This window comes from Microtus pennsylvanicus, chromosome 2 (assembly GCF_037038515.1).
Source record: "Microtus pennsylvanicus isolate mMicPen1 chromosome 2, mMicPen1.hap1, whole genome shotgun sequence".
NCBI lineage: Eukaryota > Metazoa > Chordata > Mammalia > Rodentia > Cricetidae > Microtus > Microtus pennsylvanicus.
Window position 1 is genome coordinate 12,471,514 of NC_134580.1, and position 23,801 is coordinate 12,495,314.

Sequence of the window (23,801 nt, forward strand, 5' to 3'; positions counted from 1 at the left end):
TTGCCTGGCAGCTGACTGAGGGCAGAGTGAGCAGAAGGGACAAAGGAAGACAACTGTAGTGGGAGGGTTGGCTTCACACCCCAGCTTTATACTAGCTGGACAGGTTTGAAACCTTTGGAGCATCCCCCTGCCCCATATCTTTTAATTCATCAGCTAAGGCTTCCTCTTCTTTGTGGGGAGGCTGCCCCTTGCTGGAATCCATGCTAGACTGTTGCAACAACAAGCAAGCAAGGAGACAGCTGGGTAAGTCCCTAACAGCCACGAAGGACTCCCACACCATGGAGGGGCTGAGGACAGGAGTACTGACACGCAAAGCTGCCTACTAGGGACTTGCAAATGGCAACTCAGAGGGTACCAGTGGCCAGGACCTGTCTTTTTGGGAGCTATTAGATGTGGCATCTCAGTCCCTGTAGATGACAGGGGTGGTCTCCCTGCTCAGAAACACCTACATCTGGTTTCCACCCAGCTTTTTGTGAGTCACGTGATGTTAGAACTATGGTATTGCTGGGGCTCCAGTGGCCTGATGGAATCCTATGTGTGTTTATTTGTGTGTGTGTGTGTGTGTGTGTGTGTGTATGTGTGTGTGTGCACAACAGTGTGCACATGAGCAGGATCCATTGCTAGGGTATGGAGGAAGATCTGAGGTGAGGCCCGTGCCATCCAGGCGACTGTTTCCTGGGACAGTGTCAGGGTCCAAACAGACCTAGGCTAGCAGGGGGAGACTGGTGTTTAAGCCGGGCAGAGCGTCTACCTTCTTTTCCTCTCCTTGGGTCTCCAGCACACAGTAGGCACCCAGGAAATGCTTCCCGTCAGAATGAGCCTTGCTGGCTGATTCAGCAATGAGGATCGGGTGGTGTTTCTGTCAGTCTCCATGAACAAGACCACTGTGTTAGTAAATTTTCCCTTACACAGAATGTCTGCTGTCTGCCCAGATGGGCTGTTCATTTAGGAGCAGGTCTGTCCTGCCCACCCCACACTCCTCATTCCCTCATCTTCTAGAGCCAGTCACTGATGTTTAGTGGGCTGCAGACCCTGTAGATACAGCATCGGGCTCTGTGGCCTAACCTCTGGGATACTGCCTGGACCAGGAGAGGAGTAGGGGATCACCTAAGGCAGAGTGTGTTCAAGCTCGGTTCCTCAGTCTGGGTGGTACAAGTGATGACAGATCTTTGGTGGCAAGCTCACACTTGGTTCCAAACAGCATGCTGAGTGTCAGGCATACAGTGGGTGCTCAATCAGTGCACAGTAAGAGATGGTATTCTGGGAGCTGAGCTCTGGTAGCACCCAGAGTTTGGAGGACAAGACACAAGAATGTCCAGTATCTCTGCTCTTGGCCCCTAAAGGCCATGCCCAGCTGCAGTCTTGTTCTCGGCAGGCAGCAGGCACTCTGATGATATCCTGGGCCCCAACCCTTCTCTCCCAGATAGGCAGAGCAGTTTTCCAAGGCACAGCGTGGTGCTGCTGTCCTAGGACAGGGCTCCGGGGTGAGTTCTTTGGGAGGTAGGAGAGAAACATAGCGACCCACAGAGAGAACCTCTTTAGCAGTTCCTCCATTCTAGCCTTTACACACCCAGGCCCACTCCCTACTCGGATGCCAGAGTGAGCTCTACTCAAAATGCAAGCTTGGGCAAGGCAAGGCCCTGGCCATTACCTTCAATGGCTCGTGAAGAACTCCACCGGCTTAGCAAAGAACCTCATTCTCCTTGGCACTATCTTCTTCTCACTCCACAGAGCCTCACCATCCCACCCTGGCCTGCACCAGCCTCTGCCTAGAAGGTTCTTTCACCCTGGGCATGCTCTCTCACCCAGGTGGCTGATCCCTCTCCTCTCATGCGTCTCCTTCTGCCCCTCTAAGACTAGACTCTCCTTCAGAGAAGCCCCGGGCCTCACGAGGTCCCAGAGGTGTCCTTGGGGACTGACACCTAACCATCTGAGAGATGAGCAAGTAGGACCCACAAACACTAGTTAAGGGGTATCGAATGAGCCTCCTGCCTAACTTCCATTATGGGGGGCAGCCCAGGCCAGACTGGCTCCTGTTTCCTGACCATACTAGGCCCTGTGGATGCCCCGTCTTCAGCCTAGTCAGGGGTCCTCAGTCTTTCAAACTTCCTGTTTCTTCGCCTCTGCCTCCCGGGACCGGGCTTCCCTGAGACCTAGAGCTCGGTTCTCTGCCTCCCTGACTGGCTTACCTGCTGGCTCTGGGTTTCTGGGTGAGGCCACTGCGGCCACCCAGAAGGCCAGGGGTGAGAGACTAGGAGACAGAAGGGACTCCAGCTGGAAGACCCAGGCCTGATCCAGTGTGTGTGTGTGGTTGGGGGGTGCGGGGGTCTGTGTCTCTCCAGGGAAAAGACCCTGGTGTTCCCAGGTTGGGGTTCTGGACATGGAGCAGGTGCCCGAACACCAGGAAGGAGCCACGCACGCCCCTGCACGCGGTGCCTAGCGCGGCGCGCGGCTCCGGAGGTGAGGGCGCCCCGCCCCGCTCCCCTCTCCTGGCGCTCGGCGGCTGGGGTTGGGGGCTGCGTGGCGAGGGCGCGGGGCGGCCCCTGAGCGGCGGGATGCGGGCTCCGGGCCCAGGAGGGCGCCGAGGCCCCAGGCGCGGCCGGGGCGGCCGGGACCCTGGCGGCGGAAGGGCGCGCGGGGCCGGGGCCCGAGGCCGCGATCGTGCTCCTGCGGGGCCCGTGCGCGCGGGCGGAGCGGCGCGGCGGCGCGCGGGGCCGGGGCGGCGCGGAGCCGGGCGGGGGAGGGGGCGCGGGGAGCCCCCCGCCCCGCGAAGGAGGAGTCTGGCTCCCACTCGCAGCCTCGGCCGCGCGGCGCAGAGGCCCCCGCCCCTGCGCGCCGCCCTCGCGGGAGCCGGGCCCCCGCCGCCCTCCGTGCGCGCTGCTGCTCGCGGCCGCCGAAGAGGAGCCCGGGGCCAGGTAGGACCCGGCCGGGCCGGGAGTGCGCACGGGCCGGGTGCGGGCGGCGGGCCGGAGGGGGCGCGGCCGGGACCCCGTCCCTGCACCCGGGCGGCCCGTGGCGCCCTCAAAGTTACTTTGGCCGCCTCTGCCTTGCCCGGGGCGCGCGGCCCGGGTTGGCTACCGCCGCTGCGCAGTCCGCGGGGCGGGTGCTGGCGGGAGGGGGCTTGGCCGGGCTGTGCGGTCAGCGAAACTTTTCCCAGGCTGGCCGGCTGCCGCTGGCTGCTGTTGGAGTAACCCGTGGAAAGAGAGGGCTGGTGGGGTGCAAGTGCTGATGAGGGTGATAACAATAGCCACCCCCTGTTGCGGAGAGCCTACTGTGTGCAGCCAGCCTCTGCCGACACTTGGAGCAGGGGGGTGAGGAGGGGGACGGATGCTGGTCAAGTGGCTACTTTTGCTGGGTATTGCTGGGAACTTCACTAACACCCATCTGTCGTCGATCCATCCATCTATCCATCCGTCATTCTTCCTTCACTCATTCAACACACTTACTGCTGTCTGCTGTGCCCCCTCAGGGGCTTCAGTGACTGAACCAGACAGCACCCAGTCCTCCAGGACAGAATTCCATGGACTGCCCGAGCTGAAAGCCATTTTACCTCTTGTGTGTTTATTCTGGGACGGTTCAGGCAGGGGCAAAGGAGAACTATGGAGTGGAAGATGCTGGGAGACCAGCCTTAGGGATCCGGGACCCACCATCTTCCATCCCCTCCTAACCTTCTGGGTCTAGGCTCAGTGGTTCCTTGAGGTCAGGGCATACCACATTGGAATTAGTTGCCATCCTTATCCAGCTAGCCTGGCAGATCTGTTTCCTCCTCGCTGTTGGGCTCTCCACTCCCCCCCCCCCCCCCGCGGCATCTTTCCTGAAGTGCATTCCCCCCACCCCTCCCCATTTCCACTTCTTCCCCTGAATGGCTAGGAGGAGAATGAACTGTTAACAATTATAAAATTAAACTCGGGGAACAAAAGTGAGGCACCGTTGAATGGTTGGGCTGCTTGCCGGGTATGAATGGTGATGACAGACTTGCTATCAGGGATCAGCTCCATCGGTGGGATGTTGGGGGGCCACTCAGGCACTGACCATGTTAACACCCCAACTGGTCTTGGCCAAAGGAAAATTAAGATAACTTCACTAGTATTTGACACATGACTAAACAGTGTCTTGGGGGAGGCTGGACAGGTTTTGGGGTGACTGCTGCTCCATCTCAGCTAGAAGCCAAGGCATTAGGAGACCATCTGGGGAGGGTACCAAGGCAGGGAAGAATACCAGGCTTTGGAGCCGGTGGTGACAGGGAGGAGTCTGGAGCAAGGCGCATCTGCAGGGGACTGCTCTGTGGGAGCATGCATACTAATCCGTACACGGCCCGTCTCCCTGCAAATTGGCTTTCCAAGTGGCAGCCCCACCCCCACCCCTTGTAAAATCTCCTTTTGCTCAAGATGGAATTCAGTGAAATGGTTGCATCTCTTCCAGTTTCCCCGGGAGCTGGAACAGTGTTAATTGGCTGATGGCCGCTCAAAAGACAAGATACTTTAGTCTTGAACGTCTAATTGTGTGCTTGGAAACGGTTGTGAGTAGGGCTGCCTCCTGATTTACTCTTAAGCTCGAGGACTTTGGGAAGCCCTGGAGTGAATTAGATGAGGGTAGGTCCTGGGCGAGATGTGTGGGACGATGTGTCTGAGATGTGAACGCTGTGTGCTGTGCCTAGAACCATCCGTACTCACCCAGGCCGGTGCCCTGGATTTAGGGACCACTGGACCAGGTCTGGGCTTAAATAGAAGATGGCAGTAATTGGGGGGGGGGGCGGTATTTCTGGCAGGGCCAAGGTTGCATCAGGAAGACACAGTGAGACCCATGGAACCACACTCAAGCAAAGCGATGTTGTCAAAATGCCCAGACTACCCATGGGGCTGCTAAGTCCTCATCCATCCAAAGTGAGTTCATTAATTCTCTCTTGAACTTGCTGCCTGCCCACCCAGGCAGCGGCTGTCTGTCTGTTCATCATGCGCAGGACACAGCTCTCTCCACTGTCTGAAGAATTCAGGACGAAGGGTGGATTTCACTGAGCGAGGACAGGATGGGAGGGGGTGGGATCAGCATACCCTGCAGGTTCTGGGCCCACGGAAAGAAGGAAACCATTGCCCAAGTGTAGTGAGCTTTTAATCTTTTCGGATGCCTTCCCCTCTTCTAATCCTGGCCCGTGAGTGAGCATGAATAGTGGGGCAGAGGAAATGAATGGGCCAGGCAAGACTTCCAGCGAGTAAATATGACACACAGAAAAACATGCAATTAGTGGAGGTTAGTGAGTGCCTTTCAAGTCTTCAGAGCAGCAGTTGAGGGTGGAGTTTCTCCGTTATCCCGGAACTGTCTGTCAGAAACCTTGAAGTGATAACATGACATGTCTCTCCCATTAACCCTCCCTCGCCAGAACAAAAAAGGGTCTTTGCCTGTGGCCGCCCTTCAGTATGCTCCTGTTCCTGGAGTTCTTTCCATTCAACCTTTGTCTGTACCTCAGAAGAGAAGGGGCCTGGGGCCCTGGCTCTTTGGGGACCGAGGCCTGGAAATAGGCTCTCAGACATGTCCTGATTCACAGGGCAAAGCTGTTGGCCCCTTAGGTGAGGGGCAGACTTGCTCATGGAGTCTCCTTTCTGCTCCAATGCCGTGCCTTCGGACACCCAGGGTCTGGGGAGAAAGGCAGACAAAGGTGGCACTTTTTGAAGCAAGGATTGTTGAGCATGGGCCGTGCCGGGTGTGGTGAAAGCCGTCCACTGCAGCCTAGTGCCTGACGTGTGGCTGTCCCTGTCTCACAACATGGCCTGCTAGCATTGTCCAGAGACTGCCGCTGGCATTGTTCAGGTTGGGTTTGAAGAGCAGAACAAGGAGTGAAAAGCCAAAGCAAGTCCCAGGGAAAGAGAGAAAAATAAATAATTAGAAAGCAAGCCCCTCTTTGGAGGTGGCATAGGGCAGATGCATTGGAAGTGGCACGGGGCAGAGGCATTGGAGGTGGCACAGGGCAGGGCAGAGGCATTGGAAGTAGCACAGGGCAGGGCAGAGGCATTGGAAGTAGCACAGGGCAGGGCAGAGGCATTGGAAGTAGCACAGGGCAGGGGCATTGGAGGTGGCACGGGGCAGAAGCATTGGAGGTGGCACGGGGCAGAGGCATTGGAGGTGGCACGGGGCAGAGGCATTGGAGGTGGCACAGGGCAGGGCAGAGGCATTGGAAGCGGCACAGGGCAGGGGCATTGGAGGTGGCACGGGGCAGAGGCATTGGAGGTGGCACGGGGCAGAGGCATTGGAGGTGGCACGGGGCAGAGGCATTGGAGGTGGCACGGGGCAGAGGCATTGGAGGTGGCACGGGGCAGAGGCATTGGAGGTGGCACGGGGAAGAGGCATTGGAGGTGGCATGGGGAAGAGGCATTGGAAGTGGCACGGGGCAGGGGCATTGGAGGTGGCACGGGGCAGAGGCATTGGAGGTGGCACAGGGCAGGGGCATTGGAGGTGGCACAACGCAAAGGCATTCCTGGGTTCATCCAGCCCACTATGGCACTCTTGATGACCTGGCTGTTCAGTATTGCTGCCGACACAAATGGTTTTCTTTATTTCATCTTCTCCCCCGCAATGAAAGAAGGCTTAGTTGTGCTGTGTTTTTATCTTAAACACTTTTGGGGCAATTCAAATTTCATCCAAAATCCCCTGAAACTTAGTAAACCAAGATCATGTGTGTTAGTTTATAACTGAGGTGATGGTGGGTTTCTCTGTGAATTTCTTTTCTGTGAACTCGGCCAGTCTGTTGTCAGAAACTAGTCATTCATTACGTATAGAAGCAGTTTCTCCCCCTCCTCCTTTCCTTCTTCTTTTTAAAAATCTCCTTTCTGGTGGATTGTGTTCTCCTGCCGCCAGGCCGTTGTAGCTTCTAACTCATACCACCCTATGGACACCTGCGTGATCATCTGCCTATTGCAGCCTTCCTGTTTCCGTTTCTGTAGCCTCCTTTCAAGAGGCCTTGAGGCTGTGCATCCATGTGCTCGGAGGGGCTTCCAGCATCATTGTGCTCATTCTATTGCTTTGAGGAGAAAATGATGTCTCCTTCCCATCTCCGACAGGCACATCACGTCCCTTCCCCTCCATTTCCTCTTGCATTTTCTGTACTAAGCTGCAGCCGCAAAGCTGCATAGAACACGCACCAACTCCTTGAGAAATGCAAGCCCTTCCCGCGTGGCGCCTGCTCCGTCCTTTGTAACAAAGTGCTTCTGGACTCTGGGTATCTGTGGAAAAGGCCAGTGTGCCCTCCCCCACCACACCCACCCCTATTTTCCTGCATTTGTCAGGGTAGGAAGTGGAGAATGGAGTTTGGCTTTTGGAGGTTTGTCATTTGGGCACGTTAGTTAATTGATCACACTTTAGAAGTTTAATCCTTAATTGCAAATCCCTGAATGAGCACACAAAAAAAATTAGACCTGAGCTTGTCTCTGAAACAGCTTCCCCTTTGCCCCCTCCTTGAGACTCCAGTGGAACCCTGACATGCAGACGTGGTTGTCCTTCAGGGGCATCTGTCAAATCCATTTCTACAAGAGCCTCCAAGACACACTTAATTTCTTTGCAAATCGGGTTTGCACGGGAAGCCACCCATGCTTCAACCCCACCCCAGCCACAAATGTCCCCAACACCCTCAAGCACCGAGTATGAGCTGGCTTGTGTGTGGTGATGAGACACAGTACTGACTCTCACACACTTGACCCCTGTTTCCTTTGTGTGTGTGTGTGTGTGAATGCATGTCTGTGCGTGTGTCGGAACCACATCCGAGCAGCCTCCACCGCAACCTTGCAGATGCCCAGGCCTCCAGAGTTCTGTTCTGAAAACTCGCAGACACCACTTTGTGGAGGGAGAGATAGAATGGGTCCTCTCGCGGCTATCTGCATGACTGGGGATCCGCTAGATGATGTGGCGGTCTCAAGAACTGCCATCGCTTCTGGGGTGCCGTGCTGGCTTGTAGGCGTGCTTCTCTCCCTGCCTGGGCTGTGTGGCTCCCACCCATCTCAGGTCCCCGTCTGTGCGGTGGGAATGGAAACGGATCAGGATTCGTGGATGAACCCACCGAATCTGTGTCCCAAGTCCAGAGGATAAGTGGGCAGCTATTTGTGGCTGGTAAGTAGCGCTCGTGATGCTTCTGAAATAAAAGTACAAAATTGGAAAAGGAAGTGTCCCTGGCTTGGGGGAGGGGCGGCTGAGGAATTAGAAAGGGATATTTAAGCTCGTGTGTTCAACATGGACCCAGCTAAAAGGTTTTTAAGTGGTAAATGCTGTAAGAAGTCACTTGTGGTTGATCCTCTCTGGAGCTCGGGGTCTCGTTTTCACTCCGTCCCTGGAGCTCCGCATCCACTCAGGTCCCCGGCACATTCTGCCAGGTCATAGATGCCAGTTCCCCGCCAAAGTTTCTCATCAATGGAGACCTACAGTGGATACAGAGGAAGGCCAGACCCCGGCCCCCGTGATGGAAGGGACCTCGTGAAGCTGGGTCTGATACCCGTCCTCCCCCCCCCCAACCCTGTCACAGCAGCAGAGCTGTTTCTTTTCCTGGTCTTTGAGGACTTGTCTGTATTTTATTATTTTATTTTATATCTTCTACGAGGGTTTCCGTTCAGCACTAGTCAGCTGTGTGTTTTTATGCCGAGACAAAATAAGGAAAGAAAATGCGGCTGAAAGTGTTTTTTGAGTGTGCGTGCATATTACGGCTTGGAAAAGAATCCTCCGCAAACCTCTTTGCCTTTGTACTTGGAAATGTAAAAGATATTTATTACATTTTCAAATTTGTGTGTGTGTGTGTGTGCGCGCGCGCGCGCGCGCGCGCGCGCGCGCGTGTGTGTGTGCGTGTCACAGACACATGGAGGTCAGAGGGCTGTCGGTGGGAGTTGGTTTTCTCCTTCCACCGTGTGGGTCTCGGGGATGGAGCACAGGTCTCAGGATTGGCTGCAGGTGCCTTTACTGGCTGAACCATCATTTCAGCCCCCTCAGGACTTTTCTGGCTAGTGTTGTCCCCTGGGTTTTGGCCTGTGGGGACCACACAGGGCATGTTAGTATTTGTTAGAATTTGCCACATTCTACTGAAAGCCTGTGTAAGCCGTGTCTCCCCAGAGCTGGCTCCGGCTAGCTTTGGTCTGAGCCAGCACCCGGTGTGATCATCCACTCGCTGGGCTGGGTGGTGAGAGCAGCTGGGGTGCTCAGCTGACCTCACAGTCAGGGGAGCCGAGGCTTGGGATTCTGGTCGCTGCGGCAGCCGGGATGGCTGGTGTTTTCTCGCACAGTTGTGGATGGTTGCCTGAGTTCTAGACTCGGCACGGCAACGCTATCCTCGCTTCGGTTTTTGTGAAAGGGGTTCTAGGGAGAAACAAGTCAGTGGCTTTTTGAGGTGATTGCCTTTGATTTTGGCCAGAGGCAAACTTCCCCTTTCCAATCTGAACACTTCTGAGAGCCAGGCTGAGGCAGATGGCCATGGCACAGGGCCAGCAGGCTGGACTCAGCACTGTCCAGGGTCCACAGACCTAGAGAGGTCATGGTGTGGGTAGAGGTGGGCACTTGAACCATGCAATGTAGTGAATGTAGCTCCAGACAGTGCCCACCCAACTGCCATCGTCCGACTGGCTTCAGCTGTTAGATGACCGTCATCTCCTCTGCTATAGACGCTCTGTAGGTTTAGGGACCCTACTCGATCTCTCTCGCTCCTTTCTGGTCCGTGGCACATGCAGGCTGGCAAGCTTCACAGCTGGGTGGTGGCTCCTTGCAGGCCACACACTCTTCTGCTTTGTTTATGTGTGTGGGAGGCCCAGGGCATCTGCTGCTCCTGCTGCTTCCAGGACCTTGAATACCAGACAGGTTTTCTCCCACTGGGCTTATACCCAGCTCTGCCTCAAGCCCAGGTCACTTGAATCCCAGAGATGGGTGTGGCCCAGGGGAGGACCAATATGTATCAGACTCACCAGTGCCCAGCAGTGCTAGGAAAAATGGTCAAGGGATGTGCACTGCGTGTGCCCAGCAAGGAGGAGAGGTGGGAGAGGGGGGACCCTAGATGGCCCTAGGACTCCAGGCAGAAAGAGGGGTTTGTGACCATTTGAATATCTCAGCTGAGTTCTCAGAAGTTCCCCGCAGAACTCTGGGTTTTATTAAAACCATCTCACTGAGCAGATGAGACATTGATTAAATACCTACTGTGTGTTGGAGCCTCGGTCGTGTGAGGGAGATTTAGAATCTGCACATTTCCAAGAAAAGCCCAGATTTGGAGTAGTGAAAGTTGTTTTAAACATGGTCTGTCAGATGCAAAGACTGTGCCTGCCTGTCATGCTTGTATCCATGTGTACACACATCCATCCATTGACACATCTGTCTGTCTATCCACACATCTATCCATCCATCCATCCATCCATCCATCCATCCATCCATCCACACACACATATCCACATATCCATTTATGTATCATTGTGCATCTATCTGTCCATCTATACATCCATGCATCTATGCATATACCCATCTCTAGACCCGTTTATGACGCATCCATCCATCCATCTATCCATCTATCCATCCATCCATGTTATTCATGCATCCATCACCCATCATTTTCTACTTTGGTTTCTCATTTGTCTCAGGTACAGGACCAGGACCAGTATTGGGAGCTTTGACCAGGGAGGATTTGGTGGCCATGGGTGGAGGCTCTGATACAGCCTAGGGAGGCTTGGTAGAATATCATCTCCGAGGCCCTGAGCCAGGAAACAGGTGGTCAAATTCAGGAGCAGAGTGGTGTGAGAAGCTGCTCGCATGGAGGCTTCGTGCAGATTCCTGGTTGGTAGGAAAAACCCAGTGGCTGAGCTGAGGCTGAGGAATGAGGGGGGAACTGGGCTGGGGTCGCCCTGTCATGTCTGGAGTTGCTGGCTTTCCTGGAGGGTAGCGGCTGTTCCTAGGAGGTTGGGTGTTCCAGAGGGACTGGGCAGAGCGAGTTTCAAGCACCCTTGGAGGTTGGTGTGTTCTGGCTGTGGTGACAGAGTCCAAAACCAAAAAGGATAGACAAAGTTAGGGTGCGGGAACTGAAATGAGACCTTTTCCTGTATCGTGGGCATCTCAGCTCAGCCTGCCCCTTGGTGTCCATGGCTCCAGAGAAAGGCTGTCTTAGAAGAGGATGAGACTTAAGCTAGCCTCCCAAATGGAGGGAATGTGTCCACCAGTGCTGAACCTGGCAGGCCCAGAACCTTCAAACTCAACGCTCTTCACTGGAGGAGAAGACACGTGGCTGCTCCTACCCTTTCTATAACTCCAGGTGGAGAGCAATAGGGAAGTGGAAAGAGATTAGGCCGTGTGCCCAACATCACATGAACTTGTACCCTGTGACCTCTTCACTCTAGAGGCCTGCTGGCAGACAGCCAGAGGGACAATAACAAGAGGGTCATCTCTGGTGCTTCTCTGCCCCCTGTGCCTCGGCTCTCTGTCTCCAGGCCTGGGTGTGGCTGGGTCACTCACCTGTCCTACTAGGTGACGGCTCCTTTGTAAACGTCGTTCATGATCATCCCATTGATAGAGCCCTCATTGCGCGCTATCTTGTTTCTAAACTATGTTTTCTTCCAGATGCTACATGAAAACACTATACATGTTTATGTATGCATTTACCCTCTGCTCCCATCCCACTCCTTGGGGACAGGGACCTCTTTATGTTTGCAGTGTATTTATTTATTTATTTATTTATTTTTCTTTTTGCGCAAGGGACAGGGACAGAAAGTGGGAACTGAAATATATTTGTTGAACAAGATGGATTCCTTTCTTCCTTCATCCTTCCTTCCTTCCTTTCCTCCCTCCCTCACCTCCCTCCCTCCCTCTCTCCCTCCCTCCTTCCTTCATTCCTTTTCTTCAATCCTTTCTTCCCTCCCTCACTCCTCCCTTCCCTCCCTTCCCCTTTCTCTCCCTCTCTCCTTCCCTCCCTCCTTCTTTCCCTTTCTCCCTCCCTTCTTCCTTCCTTCCCTCCTTCCTTCCCTTTCTTCTTTCTACCCCACTTCTTTCTGCATTTCCCAACCCCTGAAGTAGTCCTGGCAGGACCCCTCCTCCCAGGACCTGTGAGCTGGTTCAAGGTCACCCCACGGGACAGGGAACCGACTCAAAACTTTGTCACCCACTGTGCACATTTGGGGACCAGGTGTGAGCATTTCCCCCGCTGAAAGCCGTTTTCCCGGGAAGCTCCTCTCCCTCAGTGGACTGCGGAACTGCATGCGGGTGTGCTGGCGGCTGCTGCAACAGCCCATACACATGAAATGGAAGCTCAGAAGGAGGCACTGGGTTCTCGGTTTCCTTGGTTTCTCTAGGCAGGACCTGCGGTGAGTCCTCTTTATGTGAAGCGCAACACGGCATGGCAGGGCTGGTACCCTGGTATTCCCTGCCTGCCTCTTCCCTCTGAATCTCCTGCTGCCAGGCAGCTTTCCCACTGAGGTGTCTCTGTTGGCACCTGCTTACCGGGGGTGGTGGTGGTGGCAGTGTGTGTGTGTGTGTCCCTCGATTCCCCTTGGTCCAGGCTGGGCTCAGTGTGACCAGCACTCTGATGGGCTGATGGCATAAGACTGTCAAGGGAAGAAGATTGTGACTCCTCAGGCTTGGACTGGGCTCCACAGACACCCATTCTCTGCCAGGTCTGTGCTGGGTGCTAGGGAAGGAATCTGACTAGACACTGTCCATATGCATGCATCTGTCAGTCCATCCATCCATCCATCCATCCATCTATCCATCCATCCATCCATGTATGTTTTTCATCCATCTGTGAAGCTTTGTGATGGGCCACCTGGGAGAGACTGATGCATTCATTGAGCACTTGCTGTGTACCCCCAGGCCATGTGACAGCCAGTTTTCATGGGTGTCATCTTGTTTACTATTCACAATTCTGAGCTGGGGACTCTTGCTCTCTTCGTGTTGTGAGTGACCAGATGTTGTGGGTGACCAGACTGCCCATGGGAGCGTCGAGCGCTTGCTTGTGGTCACAGCTGGTAGCATACAGCAATAAGTCATGGGGACACATGATCTGCTCTTACCAGATACCCAGGTTTCTCACAGGACCCCAGCAGGAAGGTTCTGGTCCAAGGCCTTGTCCACTTAAAGGTGAAGGGTGAGTGGACAGGAAGACAGTGACTCAGGCTGAGAGAGCAGGATTGGGCTAGGAGGTTTGGGCTGGTAAACCACATTGGTGTTTTACCTGCATGCATGTCTATGTGAGGATGTCAGATCCTTGGAACTGGAGTTATAGACAGTCACGAGCTGCCATGTGGGTGCTGGGAATTGAACCCGAGTCTTCTGGAAGAGCAGACAGTGCTCTTAACCACCGAGCCACGGGGTGTTATATAGCCCAGGCTGGCCTTAAACTTGAATGATCTTGAACTCCTGCTCCCCAATTCCCCCCTCCCTCTCAAGGACTGGGCTTACAGACATATCTCACCATATCTAGCTCTCCCATATTTGTGAGATGAGGTCTGAAACTCACAGTTATCCTCCTGCCTCAGCCTCCCGAGATTACTGCTGTACTCTACCTTGCCTGACAGGACTGTCCCTTTCTTTCCATGTTTTGAGAGGAGAGATTATTGCTGTTTTATTTTACCTTGTATGGGGATGATTGAGAATTTTTTTTAAGAATTAATAACCCGTTTCTCTTTGCACATAATTAAAATGTTCTCCAGTCTCTAATTTTTGTCATTTTCCTAATCTAATTTGTTTTCGGAGTGTGTCGATTCCCCTTCGGAACACAAAACAAGGGGGGATTTTTCTTCCTTTAATGTGACTGGGATCCAAGTGTCCAGGAATCATTTAAACTACGTGATTTTCTCCTTGGTTAAATACAGCATAAGCAGGGCCACTGGAGGATCTTAAAAGGCACAACCCGAAAACAAGGCAAAAAACAAAACAAAACAACAAAAAAAACCCTTCAAGTCACTGCTCACACAATTAAAAAATTATTCAGAATGGGATGAGGGAACCATGGTGTCAATGACCAGGCAGGCACAAGTCACCAAGATAAATGCTGTCTCACTGGCCTGGCCTATGCCTCCAGGCTCCACACGACTGGCTCAGAACCTGCCGCAGGGGAGTTTTAGTCTAGTTAAATTCATCGGTAAACCGCACCTTTCCACTGGAAGAAAAATTAAGAAAAACTATAGAATTTTCGCTGTGTGATTGGGTGGGTTCTTGGATCCCGGGACCCTGCTGGGGCCAGGGTGATGCGTAGGGAGGGAGACCCCTCTCCACCCAGCTTTTCTCCTGGGACCACCGTGCTGCCTCAGCAGAGGGGCTGTATGGCCACTGCTTGGAAAACCCCTTCTCAGGGTGCCTCCAAAAGATGTCCCGAGGTTAAATTGATGGTAAAGAAGGAATTTTCATCCTGTGCTGTTCTACCTGCTTAGACTTGCTGGGGTGTGGGTGTGGCTCTGCGGATGTGTTTGGGGGGTATGTGGGGAGGAGGTGGAGTTAGACAGGAATCCTTCCTGTTCCCCAAATCGGAAAAATAGAAATTTAACTTCCCTGTTTACAAAATACCAGCCATTGTCTCGTCCCCAGCTCAGCTACCGTGTAGATTCCAAGAATCTTGTTGGAGGAGAAAAAAATGTCTGAAGTATTTAAACATGTTGGACCGCACATGCATCCGTCCATGGCATCGCAGGCTTTTTTTTTCTTCTCCTCATGGTCTTCTCCCTCCCTTCTCTCTTCCTTTTTTACCAAAGTATATTCATCAAACTGCTGAGTTGGAAAGATTTGTAATGAGTTTTTGAGCTGTGTGCAACTGTGTTTTTCCCCCCTCTTCCCCCCACCCTTTCCCTCTTTCTAAATCTTCATCTGACATTAAATAAAACAAATCCCAAACAGATTAACTGTCGCATGGTTCTGCTCTGTCTCTCCAGTCTGTTTGCAGGTCTGGCGGGGGACCCGGCAACAGCGGTGGAGGCGACGGCGGTGGTGGCAGCGGCGGTGGTGGGAGATGCCCGGGTGGCCCACGGAGGTCCATGTGGCGCTCTAGGTGGGATGCTGGTATCCTGAAGGCCGAGGCCCTGGCCCTGCTCCCCTGCGGCCTGGGCATGGCGTTCTCTCAGTCACACGTGATGGCGGCGCGGCGGCACCAACATGGCCGCCTCATTATTGAGGTGGACGAGTACAGCTCCAACCCCACCCAAGCCTTCACCTTCTACAACATCAACCAGGGCCGCTTTCAGCCACCTCACGTGCAGATGTAAGTGCCCATGTCCAGGGACGGGGCGGGTACAGGACTGTGGTTTCCTCCTGGCTTCTGGCTCATCCGTGAACGCACACTCCAGGGGCTTGCGGACCAAATCTCTCTGTGCTACGCTTGGGTTAAAGTTGGGAGGGACCCGAGGGAAGCCCCAGACTGGTGGCCCCCGGGGACCCACACTGGCCCTTCGGACCCCTTTTAATTGGACTTGGTGAATTCTTCAGAAGTGTTTGAAAGTAAGATGATTGTACAGAGAGATTCAAGATTTGACGATGGAACCAGAAATTTCACAACCCGCAGGCTCACTTGTTCTGGGGGGGATGTCAAGGGGCTGAATTTCAACCCCTAGTCTGAATTGCTCCAACAGGGAGACTGAGTCACAGACAGGGAGAGGGTCTTGCTGTAGGACCAGTAGTAGGTTAGGACCCCATCCTGGATGAGTTGTCTCCTCTCCCTTTGTTGGACTCCATGCTTCTGAAGTGTTCTACAGACGAGGCCAGGGGGTCTGGGAACACCTCCTTTTTGTTTCATACACATTCGTAGCATCTCCTGTGCCTTCTGGGTCAAGGTCACCTTGATCCCACACAGAGTGGGGAGAGACTGATGGCTCTCTGCTGACGGAACGAGAAGCTAGCAGCTATGGCCAGTGTGACCTGTGTCCTGGGGTTGCTAGAAGGCCCTCTCAAAAACATTAGGTTATCTCTGGGGGTGCAGACACTGAGCGTCCTCTAGGGGCTGGAGCCCTACTTCTGAGTAGTGTGTGGGTTCACGAGGTCCCAGCAGCTGTCACTCAGGGTCAGTGTACAATGGGTGAGTTGCTCAGATCCCAGCATGCAGAGGGATGGGGCAGTGGAGTGGTATGCAGTCCTTCCTTTCTGTGTGGCTGCCTGCAACCCCCGTTCTGTTAAACGGTGTTCTGGGGAGATAATTCCCGGGAAGAAAGGCATCGACGGTGGCCGTCGTGTGGTCTGGAGTGGGGGTTCCAATGTGGGAATACCTGCTTTCCCAGCAGCACTTGCTGGAACAATGCTCCTTCCTAGAGACTTCATCCCACGTGGTCAGGAGGTGCTGTTTTTGATGGGTTTCTAGCTGAGTACTATGGAGGATTTAAGCAGCTGAGTGCAGCATTGAGGGCATGGTGCTTCTTGGTCTTTGGCACCTAGCAGCCTGGTAGGAATGCTGGGGACAGAGGCCTGCCGTTCTCTGCTTAGATTTTTGTTGTTGTTGGTGGTAGCACTGGAGATGATGATACTCAGGTTCCGGACAGTTGGTCCTGTCCAGTGGGATTGTGGGAAAGCCCCAGGCCCTCAGGCAGAACAGTTGGTGCTGATGGGAGTTTACACTCATTCGTGGGTGTCCTGGCTTCAGGGATATTGCCCTCTGGGGCTATTGGGGAATGTGACTGGGTTGGGTCGACCCGTGGTGACCCTAGCCTGAGGAAAAAAAAAAGCCACACAGATAAGACAATAAGAGAGGAGAGCTGAGGAGGGCCCATCCAATTTGGGGTGTCTGGGAATGTCCTTCTGGATGAGGTAGATTCTAGTTGAGACCTTCAGGATTGGGGGACGATTGGGAAGGGGTATTAGGGTTCCCTGGGCTAGGGAGAAGGAGTGTAAGGGTAGAGCCCCCAGAGGGCTGGAGAGGGTGTCTGAGAATCTCAGAGGTGCCTGCTGGGTAGAGGAACCCCTGAAGGAGAGGTTGGCTACAGGCCCTGGGGCCAGACTGTCCTGGGGAAGGGCGGTGAGTCGATGAGTGAGAGAAGGTGCCTGTTCCCGTTTCACCAGGGGACAGTGGAGGCCGGTCCTTCCCTCCCCTCTCCCTTCCTTTGTTCATTCATTCAAGTTCCTTGGGAACAGTTAGGCAGCTTGTTGGTTAGAAACATGGGTCCTGGACTGGTCTACCTGGGTGGGGCTCTCACTGTTTGATGCCTCAGTTTCCCCAACTGCAAAAGTGATGTTTACAGTGATGCTGAGGATGCAATAGAGAAGTCCCCGTACAGCGGAGTCACGCGACTGGCTGGTGGTCATCATAGCAAGAGCCAGGCCTGGGCGTGGAGCTTAATGCTCGAAGTGATCAGAGGCAGCTGCCTGCTCTCACGGGGCTTCCGTCCCAGGCGTCTGCTGATGGGCATCTGTAGGTCATCAAGCAAGGCAGTGCGTGACACTTGTAACAGCAAAAGCCATGGAGAAAAAGCATGGCAGCTTTCCTGTCTGTCTGTCTGTCTGTCTGGTGTCTTCCTGGTCTGGAACGCTCCTGTTTGGCCTGCTTTAATAGTCAGCGAGAACCTGGCTTCCATGAGCAACGGTGCTGAATAGCCCACTGGGAAGCTGGAGGAGGCCTGCAGGCTGTAGGGGATTCTTTCACACGTGAGCACTCTGCCTCCAAGAGAGGTGTGCAGGGTGGATGCTGCTTCCTGCTTGGTGTCTCATTACTGCCATGGGCTTTGTCTCTGGGGTGAGGGAGTAAGGGGGAGCCCTATTTAATAAATCCACAGTTTGTATTTGATAATAACAGTGACAGTTCGACGTAGTCTCTCATTGAGCTGCGTGATTTGCTCAGGTGCCCCGAAATCCTGCTGGTAACTTGTCTGCTTTTGCCTGAGTGATGACTGTCTGCAGCTGGGAACTCTAGCTGTGGCCCCTGGGGCTGAGAAATCCAGGAGATTCTGGGAGAGCCTTCCAGGCATCAGGACCCTGGGAATGCAGGTGTAAGAGTGGACAGTGAGCGGGAGGGACAGTTATTGGAGCCTGCCATGAAGGTATCCAGGAATGGGCACACTCGGTGCTAAGCAAAACCTCTTCCCTCTGCTTTTTGGGGGTTACTGGAGATATGGGTCAGAACCTTTAAGACTTCTGGGTCCCTCAGGTAGTGCTAGATGCTGGAGTGTAGTCAGGAATAGCAGAGCTAGGTTGAGAGGAACCTCTGGCCCTGTTTCCCAGCGCTTGACTGGGTTGACACCTGACCCCTCCTTTCAGAGGCAGAAACTAAGGCTTTGGAAGGGGAACATGCACAGCCAGGACACCCACTTGGCCCTGTGCAGTGGGTTCATCTCATCCACTAGCTGAGAGGCCACAGACTCAGACTGAAGCTGGGCAGGGGCCAGGAGCAAAGCAGGAGAGGACTCGGCATGCCCTGCATTCTTGGGCCACAGATACAGCAGCTGCTTCTGGTTTTCCAAACCTCCCAGCCTTCCTCCTGCCCCAGGTGTTATGTGTGTTTATATGTGTGTGCATGTGGATATATTTCTGTGTATGAGTGTGGTGTGTACATGTGTATGCATGTATGTGTGCACATGGTGTATGTGTGTGGTATGTATATGTCTGTGTCCATGTACATGTGTTTGCACATGTATGCATGTGCACACATGTGTATGTGTTGTGTGTGCTGTGTGAATATGTGGTGCATGCACCTGGTGACCTGGTGTGTGTGTGTTTGCATGTGGTATGGTATATGTGTGCAAGAGTGTGGTGTGTGTATGCTGTGTGAATGTGTGTGTGTGCTCGTGGAGGCCAGAGGTGTGGTTCCTCAGTAGCTGTCCACCTTACTTTTGTTGACCTGGATCTTACCACCTCCTTACCAAGAGCCTCTGTACCTTCCCAGTGCTGGATTACAGGCATGAATCTTTGTACAGTTTTCACTTGACTTCTATGGACTGAACCCCGGGGTCCTTCTGCTTCTGAGGCCAGTGCTTTCCTGATGGAGTTATCTCCTCAGTCCAGCCTCAGATCTTTGCACGGCTGTTGTTCCGTGACTTCTCTAGCTCTCGGCCCTGTGTACTGTGTCCTTCATGGGTCACTCTTTAGGAAAGTCTTCTCCAACTTCTACTGGTCACACATGTCCTGGCCCTGTCCCAGTTGTAGATGCTCTTTCTGAGGGGGCGCAGTTCCTAGACACCTCTGCGCCCCCCGCCCATGTCTGGGCCCTTATACAGCAAATGGAAAGAAAGGAGGAGGCAGGAAGGAGGGTGAGGCCAGGAAGAGCCCTGGGGATGCGGGAGGGTCTGGGCTCCGAGGTGCTGCAGCCTTTGAGGGAAGCAGAATGGCCCACCCCAGCTGGAAGGACCGGCTAGCCCAAGGCTGAGCAATAGCAGGAAGTACAGATTGAAGGGTGTGCACGGGCAGGGTTGCCAGGACACCTTGGAATCTGTCCTTCTTGGGCAGAGCACTAGAAAGAGAGGGCCAGGGCAGTTGTGTTGAATGGACAGTCTGTTCACTTCCTGCTTTGGCCTTCAGTCTCCTCTTTTACAGGATTCTCAGACAACATGGCCCAGGCCCACAGCTGTCCATGTTACAGGAACCTCAGACTTCAAAGCACCCTTTTCTCTGGGGCACCTGAGGGACAATCTGTCTCCTATGAGGCCTGTGTTGGTGTTTGACACCAGCCATGCTGCTGTCTGTGGCTTTTGGGGACAGAGCTGAAGGGGCTTTACCCACTGAGTGATCTCCCTAGCCCCCTGAAGTCAGCTTCTGTGGGGGAAACAACCTTTTCCCGAGCCTCAGTTTTGTCACCTGTAAAACGGGAATGCTGGCAGGCTACTTTGCCGAGGGTCACCCGGAGGGAGGAGAGGAGAGAACGTGTGAGGACGCTGTCGAGTTCCGTGCTGCGCTCCCAGACACTGGGAGTGGAGCGCGGTCTCTTTCCGTGCAAGGTTGGGCAAGCAGCTTTGCCGCAGAACTGAGCTGGGGAAAGGAGACGTTAGCTCGCTTGCTCTCTGGGGATCTCTAGGCTTCCATCTCCGCAGTTCTCAGAAGCCCCGGGGTGCAGGGAAGTAAGGTAAAGTTAATTAAAGAGCTAGGGCTCCCACAACTGCTCCTGTTGATGAGAGCCCTCAGCTGCCTGGTGGCCAGGTCGCCTCCTAAGGAGAGACTGCTGGATCCCACCACACTCCCAGCCCCCCCCCTTCTTCCTTTCTCTCGATTTCTTTGACTTTGTAACTTTATGGCATCTATAAAGTGTGTGTGTGTGTGCACGCGCGTGTACGTGGGTGTGTGCACATGCGTGTGTGTGCATGCACATGCACGCGCGTGTGTGCACATGTGCATGTTTGCGTGTGTTGGGTGAGATGGGAGAACAAATGGATGTGTTTGGTTTGCCTGAGTTTCAGTGTCCACTGGTATAGGTCATCCAGCGCTGATTGGCTGCCCGTGGTCCAGTCAGCACTGTCGGGATGGGCAGAGAGCACAGATGGGGGACCCGCACACCCTGAACCTGTTAGACTGTCTTGGAGAGGAGGTACTGAGAGTCCCAGAGGACATAGGAAAAGTGAGAATTGCAGGGAGATTCGCCTTCCAGATCTGGTCACATACTGCCTCCTTCTGGAGGCTTCCAGGAACCCAGAACAGGTTAGGGTCCTCTCTGGTCTTTAAGCCTTCCATTGCCCTATTAAACCGGGACTGCAGAGACACAATCTAGTCAAATCTGTGCTGCCTGCAAGCTGTGGGCTCCTGGTGGGCAGGGTCCTTGCTCACTTCTACCTCTGGCCCTCACTGGCCTCAGAAGTTGGTACCTATTAGGAACTCAGTACTTGTGCTAATTGAACACAGAACGGTGGACGGTGAGAGGAGACGAGAGCCCAGCACCTTCCTGGCTGCCCATCATTGGACTCACTTGGCAAATTAACCTATCTTTCTAGCCGGCCTGTCTCCAAGCTGCTGAGGCTCTATCTTGGCTTAACAGCCCCCAAAGGGGGACCAGGGTACTACCCGCTGTGGTGCCTCAGAGATGGAGGGGAGGCTGGCATGGTGCCTCCACCTGCTGCAGATCCAGCTTGAGGAGGCACCGTACACATTAGCATGCTGAACCCATGTCTCTCATAAGGTGTTAATTAAATTTCTCCGAAGTATATTGTCTGAAAAAAAAAGGATAATTAGAAAGATGTCTTTAAAAGTATTTATGTAACTGATACGGTACTGCTTTTGGTTTGACGCATAATTAGATTTAAACACGACTCCTCGAGCGGCGTACTCGTTTGGAGAGGGCTGCTTGTTGAAATGTCATTGCGTTGTTTTTAAGCGTTGTGAGCCTGGTGAAGTCATTTAGTTGGGGATGCAGTATGCTCTGCGAGGAACACTGGACTGGGGGCCTAAGGCAGGTCCTCGGCTGGCTGCAAGGGCTCCTGGGAACGGGGATGGAGCTTAGTTAGCTATGTTCTTTTAATTTCTGGAGTGTTCTTGTCCAGGAAGGTGCAAACCCAGGCCACGGGTTCTGCTTGTGTCTAAGTGACATTGGCAGAGCTGGTTTCGGGGAGCTGGTTTTCTGACTGCAGGGGTGTTGTTTTACACAATCCCAGAAGGCTCTTGGTATCAAAATGACCACACTGTATTAGTCCTGGGAGAACTCTCACCTCTCTTTTGGCGGTGGGGGGAGGAGAAGAGAGGGAAGGGCCTCGCCTGCTGTTTTCCTGGGCAATGTGGCTTCCGCATCCTGCATCCTTCCGGCGCTGAGAGCTCAGGACCAGTTAGTTCTTTTGAATGGACCAGTATTTCAGGCCACTCAGCGTCAGCGGGGCAATAGTGCCCCCCAGGGGTGGAAGCTGGTTTTGAGAGGTTGGGAAAAAAAAAACAACCATAGGCAGCTAGCACAGGAGACAGTGATTCTGTGATTAAAACTCCACGGGCCCAGCAGTGATAGCAGAGCTGGGAACTGCCCAGAACCAGCTGGGCTGTAATTGTCGCTGCACGTGGGCATGGTGACCGGGCACTCGGAGGTTCTCTGAGGTTCTCACATTGCTATGATCAAACAAACAAATGAAGCAGACCAAGCAGCGTAAGAAAGGTTTATTTTGGCTCAGAGTTGGAGAGGGCACAGTCTGCCGTGGCTTAAAAGGCATGGTGGTGGGAACGTGATGGAGCTGGTCCCTCTCTATCCAGAATCAGGTAGCAGGGCCAGATGACTGCTGGCGTTCAGCTAGCAGGACTCCAACGGTGCTCCCTACCTTCAAGATGAAACCTTAGGGAAGGGTTTCACAAACTCCCAGTTCTGTGTTTCCTTGGTGATCCAAAATTCCATCAAGTTGACAATGAAGATTAGCCCTTACACCATGGGACAGAGTGGAAACTGAGGCACAGGAGACAAGAATGTTTTTCTGGACCTGCAAGAAGGCTACACACGGCTCGTGTCCAGTTGGCTAGTCTCTGAGTTGCTATGACTGGGAGCATGGAGTGGTTGTATTTTGAGGACCCACCACCTCACAGGGTCACAGCTCTGTGACCCCCGTAACCCACAGCATCTTCTCTCCCCGCAGGGTGGACCCAGTGCCTCATGACGCCCCAAAGCCACCTGGCTACACACGTTTCGTCTGTGTTTCTGACACCCACTCAAGGACAGACCCCATCCAGATGCCCTATGGTGATGTGCTGATCCACGCCGGGGACTTCACGGAGCTAGGGCTCCCGAGCGAGGTGAAGAAGTTCAATGAATGGCTGGGTAGGTCCTGCGCACGGAGCGCACCTGGTGCTTGGGAGGACTTGGCTCCTGGAACGTGTCATCCCTGCCTTGCCCTGCTCCTCCTAAACCTGCCCCTGTGCCTGTCCACCACCTTGGAGACTTCCTTGGCCTCTCAGATTGGGTGTTTTACCTTCCTCCCATGCTACCCTGGGCTGTGACATCCCACTTGTTTGTCGAAGTCTTTGGTATTGGAGGCCTTCCTAAAGGGACTTCCTGTGTAGGGGCCACCCATGTGTGCAGCCTTGAGTGTCTGGCACAGGTGCTCACAGTGCAACTGGTAGATCAACGAATGAATGGCTGAGTTGGTGTGTGAAGAATGACTTTTTGGGAACAGTGATGCCAAGGCAGGTCTTTTACTCATTTGTTTGTGGCTCAGTCTCCAGTGAGGCTCAGTCTCCTGTCTGCTTTGTGGCCCCATGAAGTCACAGGGACCTGAGGTAGTTCATCCCGTGGGCATCAGCTGGTGTTGGTGGAAGAAACTGAGCACAAGTCATGGATAGGGCTTTGTCCCAATGCTTTTTCTTTCCCAAAATAAAGCTATAAACTAACATGCTCCTCCCCCAGCAAGCTCCTCCCCCTAGCACACTCCTCCCCTTAGCATGCTCCTCCCCATCATGCTCCTTTCCCATCATGCTCCTCCCCTAGCATGCTCCTCCCCCTAGCACGCTCCTCCCCCAATACCTAGGGTAGGGAATTTGCATATTCTGGATTCTGTGGAAAAGTCATGGTGAGGTGTGGCTCTTTCTCAGTCTTGGGGAGGGTTGGACAGATGAATGGTTCCCGTGCAGCCTGGTGCACAGGCCTGCTGTCCTGGAGAGAAGTAGGTGTGTCGATCCCTTCTGTAGGAAGCTCCCCAGACTGTCCAGTCCTTTGCTGTCCCTGGGTGTGCCCTGCACAGCTGCCTGGGATCTGTGGAGCAGGGGCTAGCCATGAGACGGGCAGCCGTAGTGAGTGAGAGGCCTGGCTCTGCCCGTGGAGACAAATATTTACTAGCAGAGCTTTTCTTCCACTTGGCAGGCCTGGCTCTTTAAATATTGATTTTTCAAATGAGGAATTTTAATCCAGGCTCATTTGGGCTAGAACGTGGGAAAGCTAGGGTAGGGGAGTATGTAGCCAAGGCCAGTGGTAGCCAGGTGCTCCCTGGCCATGCTCTGGGCTGCCTCCTTCAGGGATC

General features: G+C 53.9%; 1 protein-coding gene across 4 annotated transcripts in view; it reads left to right on the forward strand.

Annotated features, from left to right (window-relative positions):
• Positions 1-2,212: 2,212 nt before the first annotated feature.
• The window catches only part of Mpped1 (metallophosphoesterase domain containing 1), a 77,888-nt gene continuing 56,299 nt past the window's right edge, over positions 2,213-23,801 (forward strand). The window contains exons 1-3 of one of the 4 annotated variants that reach the window (XM_075960197.1): positions 2,213-2,460; positions 14,856-15,181; positions 22,425-22,606. In XM_075960197.1, coding sequence (XP_075816312.1) covers positions 14,958-15,181; positions 22,425-22,606 — 406 coding nt within the window. In that variant the 5' untranslated portion in view covers positions 2,213-2,460; positions 14,856-14,957. Of the gene's footprint in view, positions 2,461-2,492; positions 2,916-7,830; positions 8,095-11,976; positions 12,297-14,855; positions 15,182-22,424; positions 22,607-23,801 lie in introns of those variants that run through there. The other 3 variants (XM_075960194.1, XM_075960195.1, XM_075960196.1) reach the window with 3 other exon arrangements.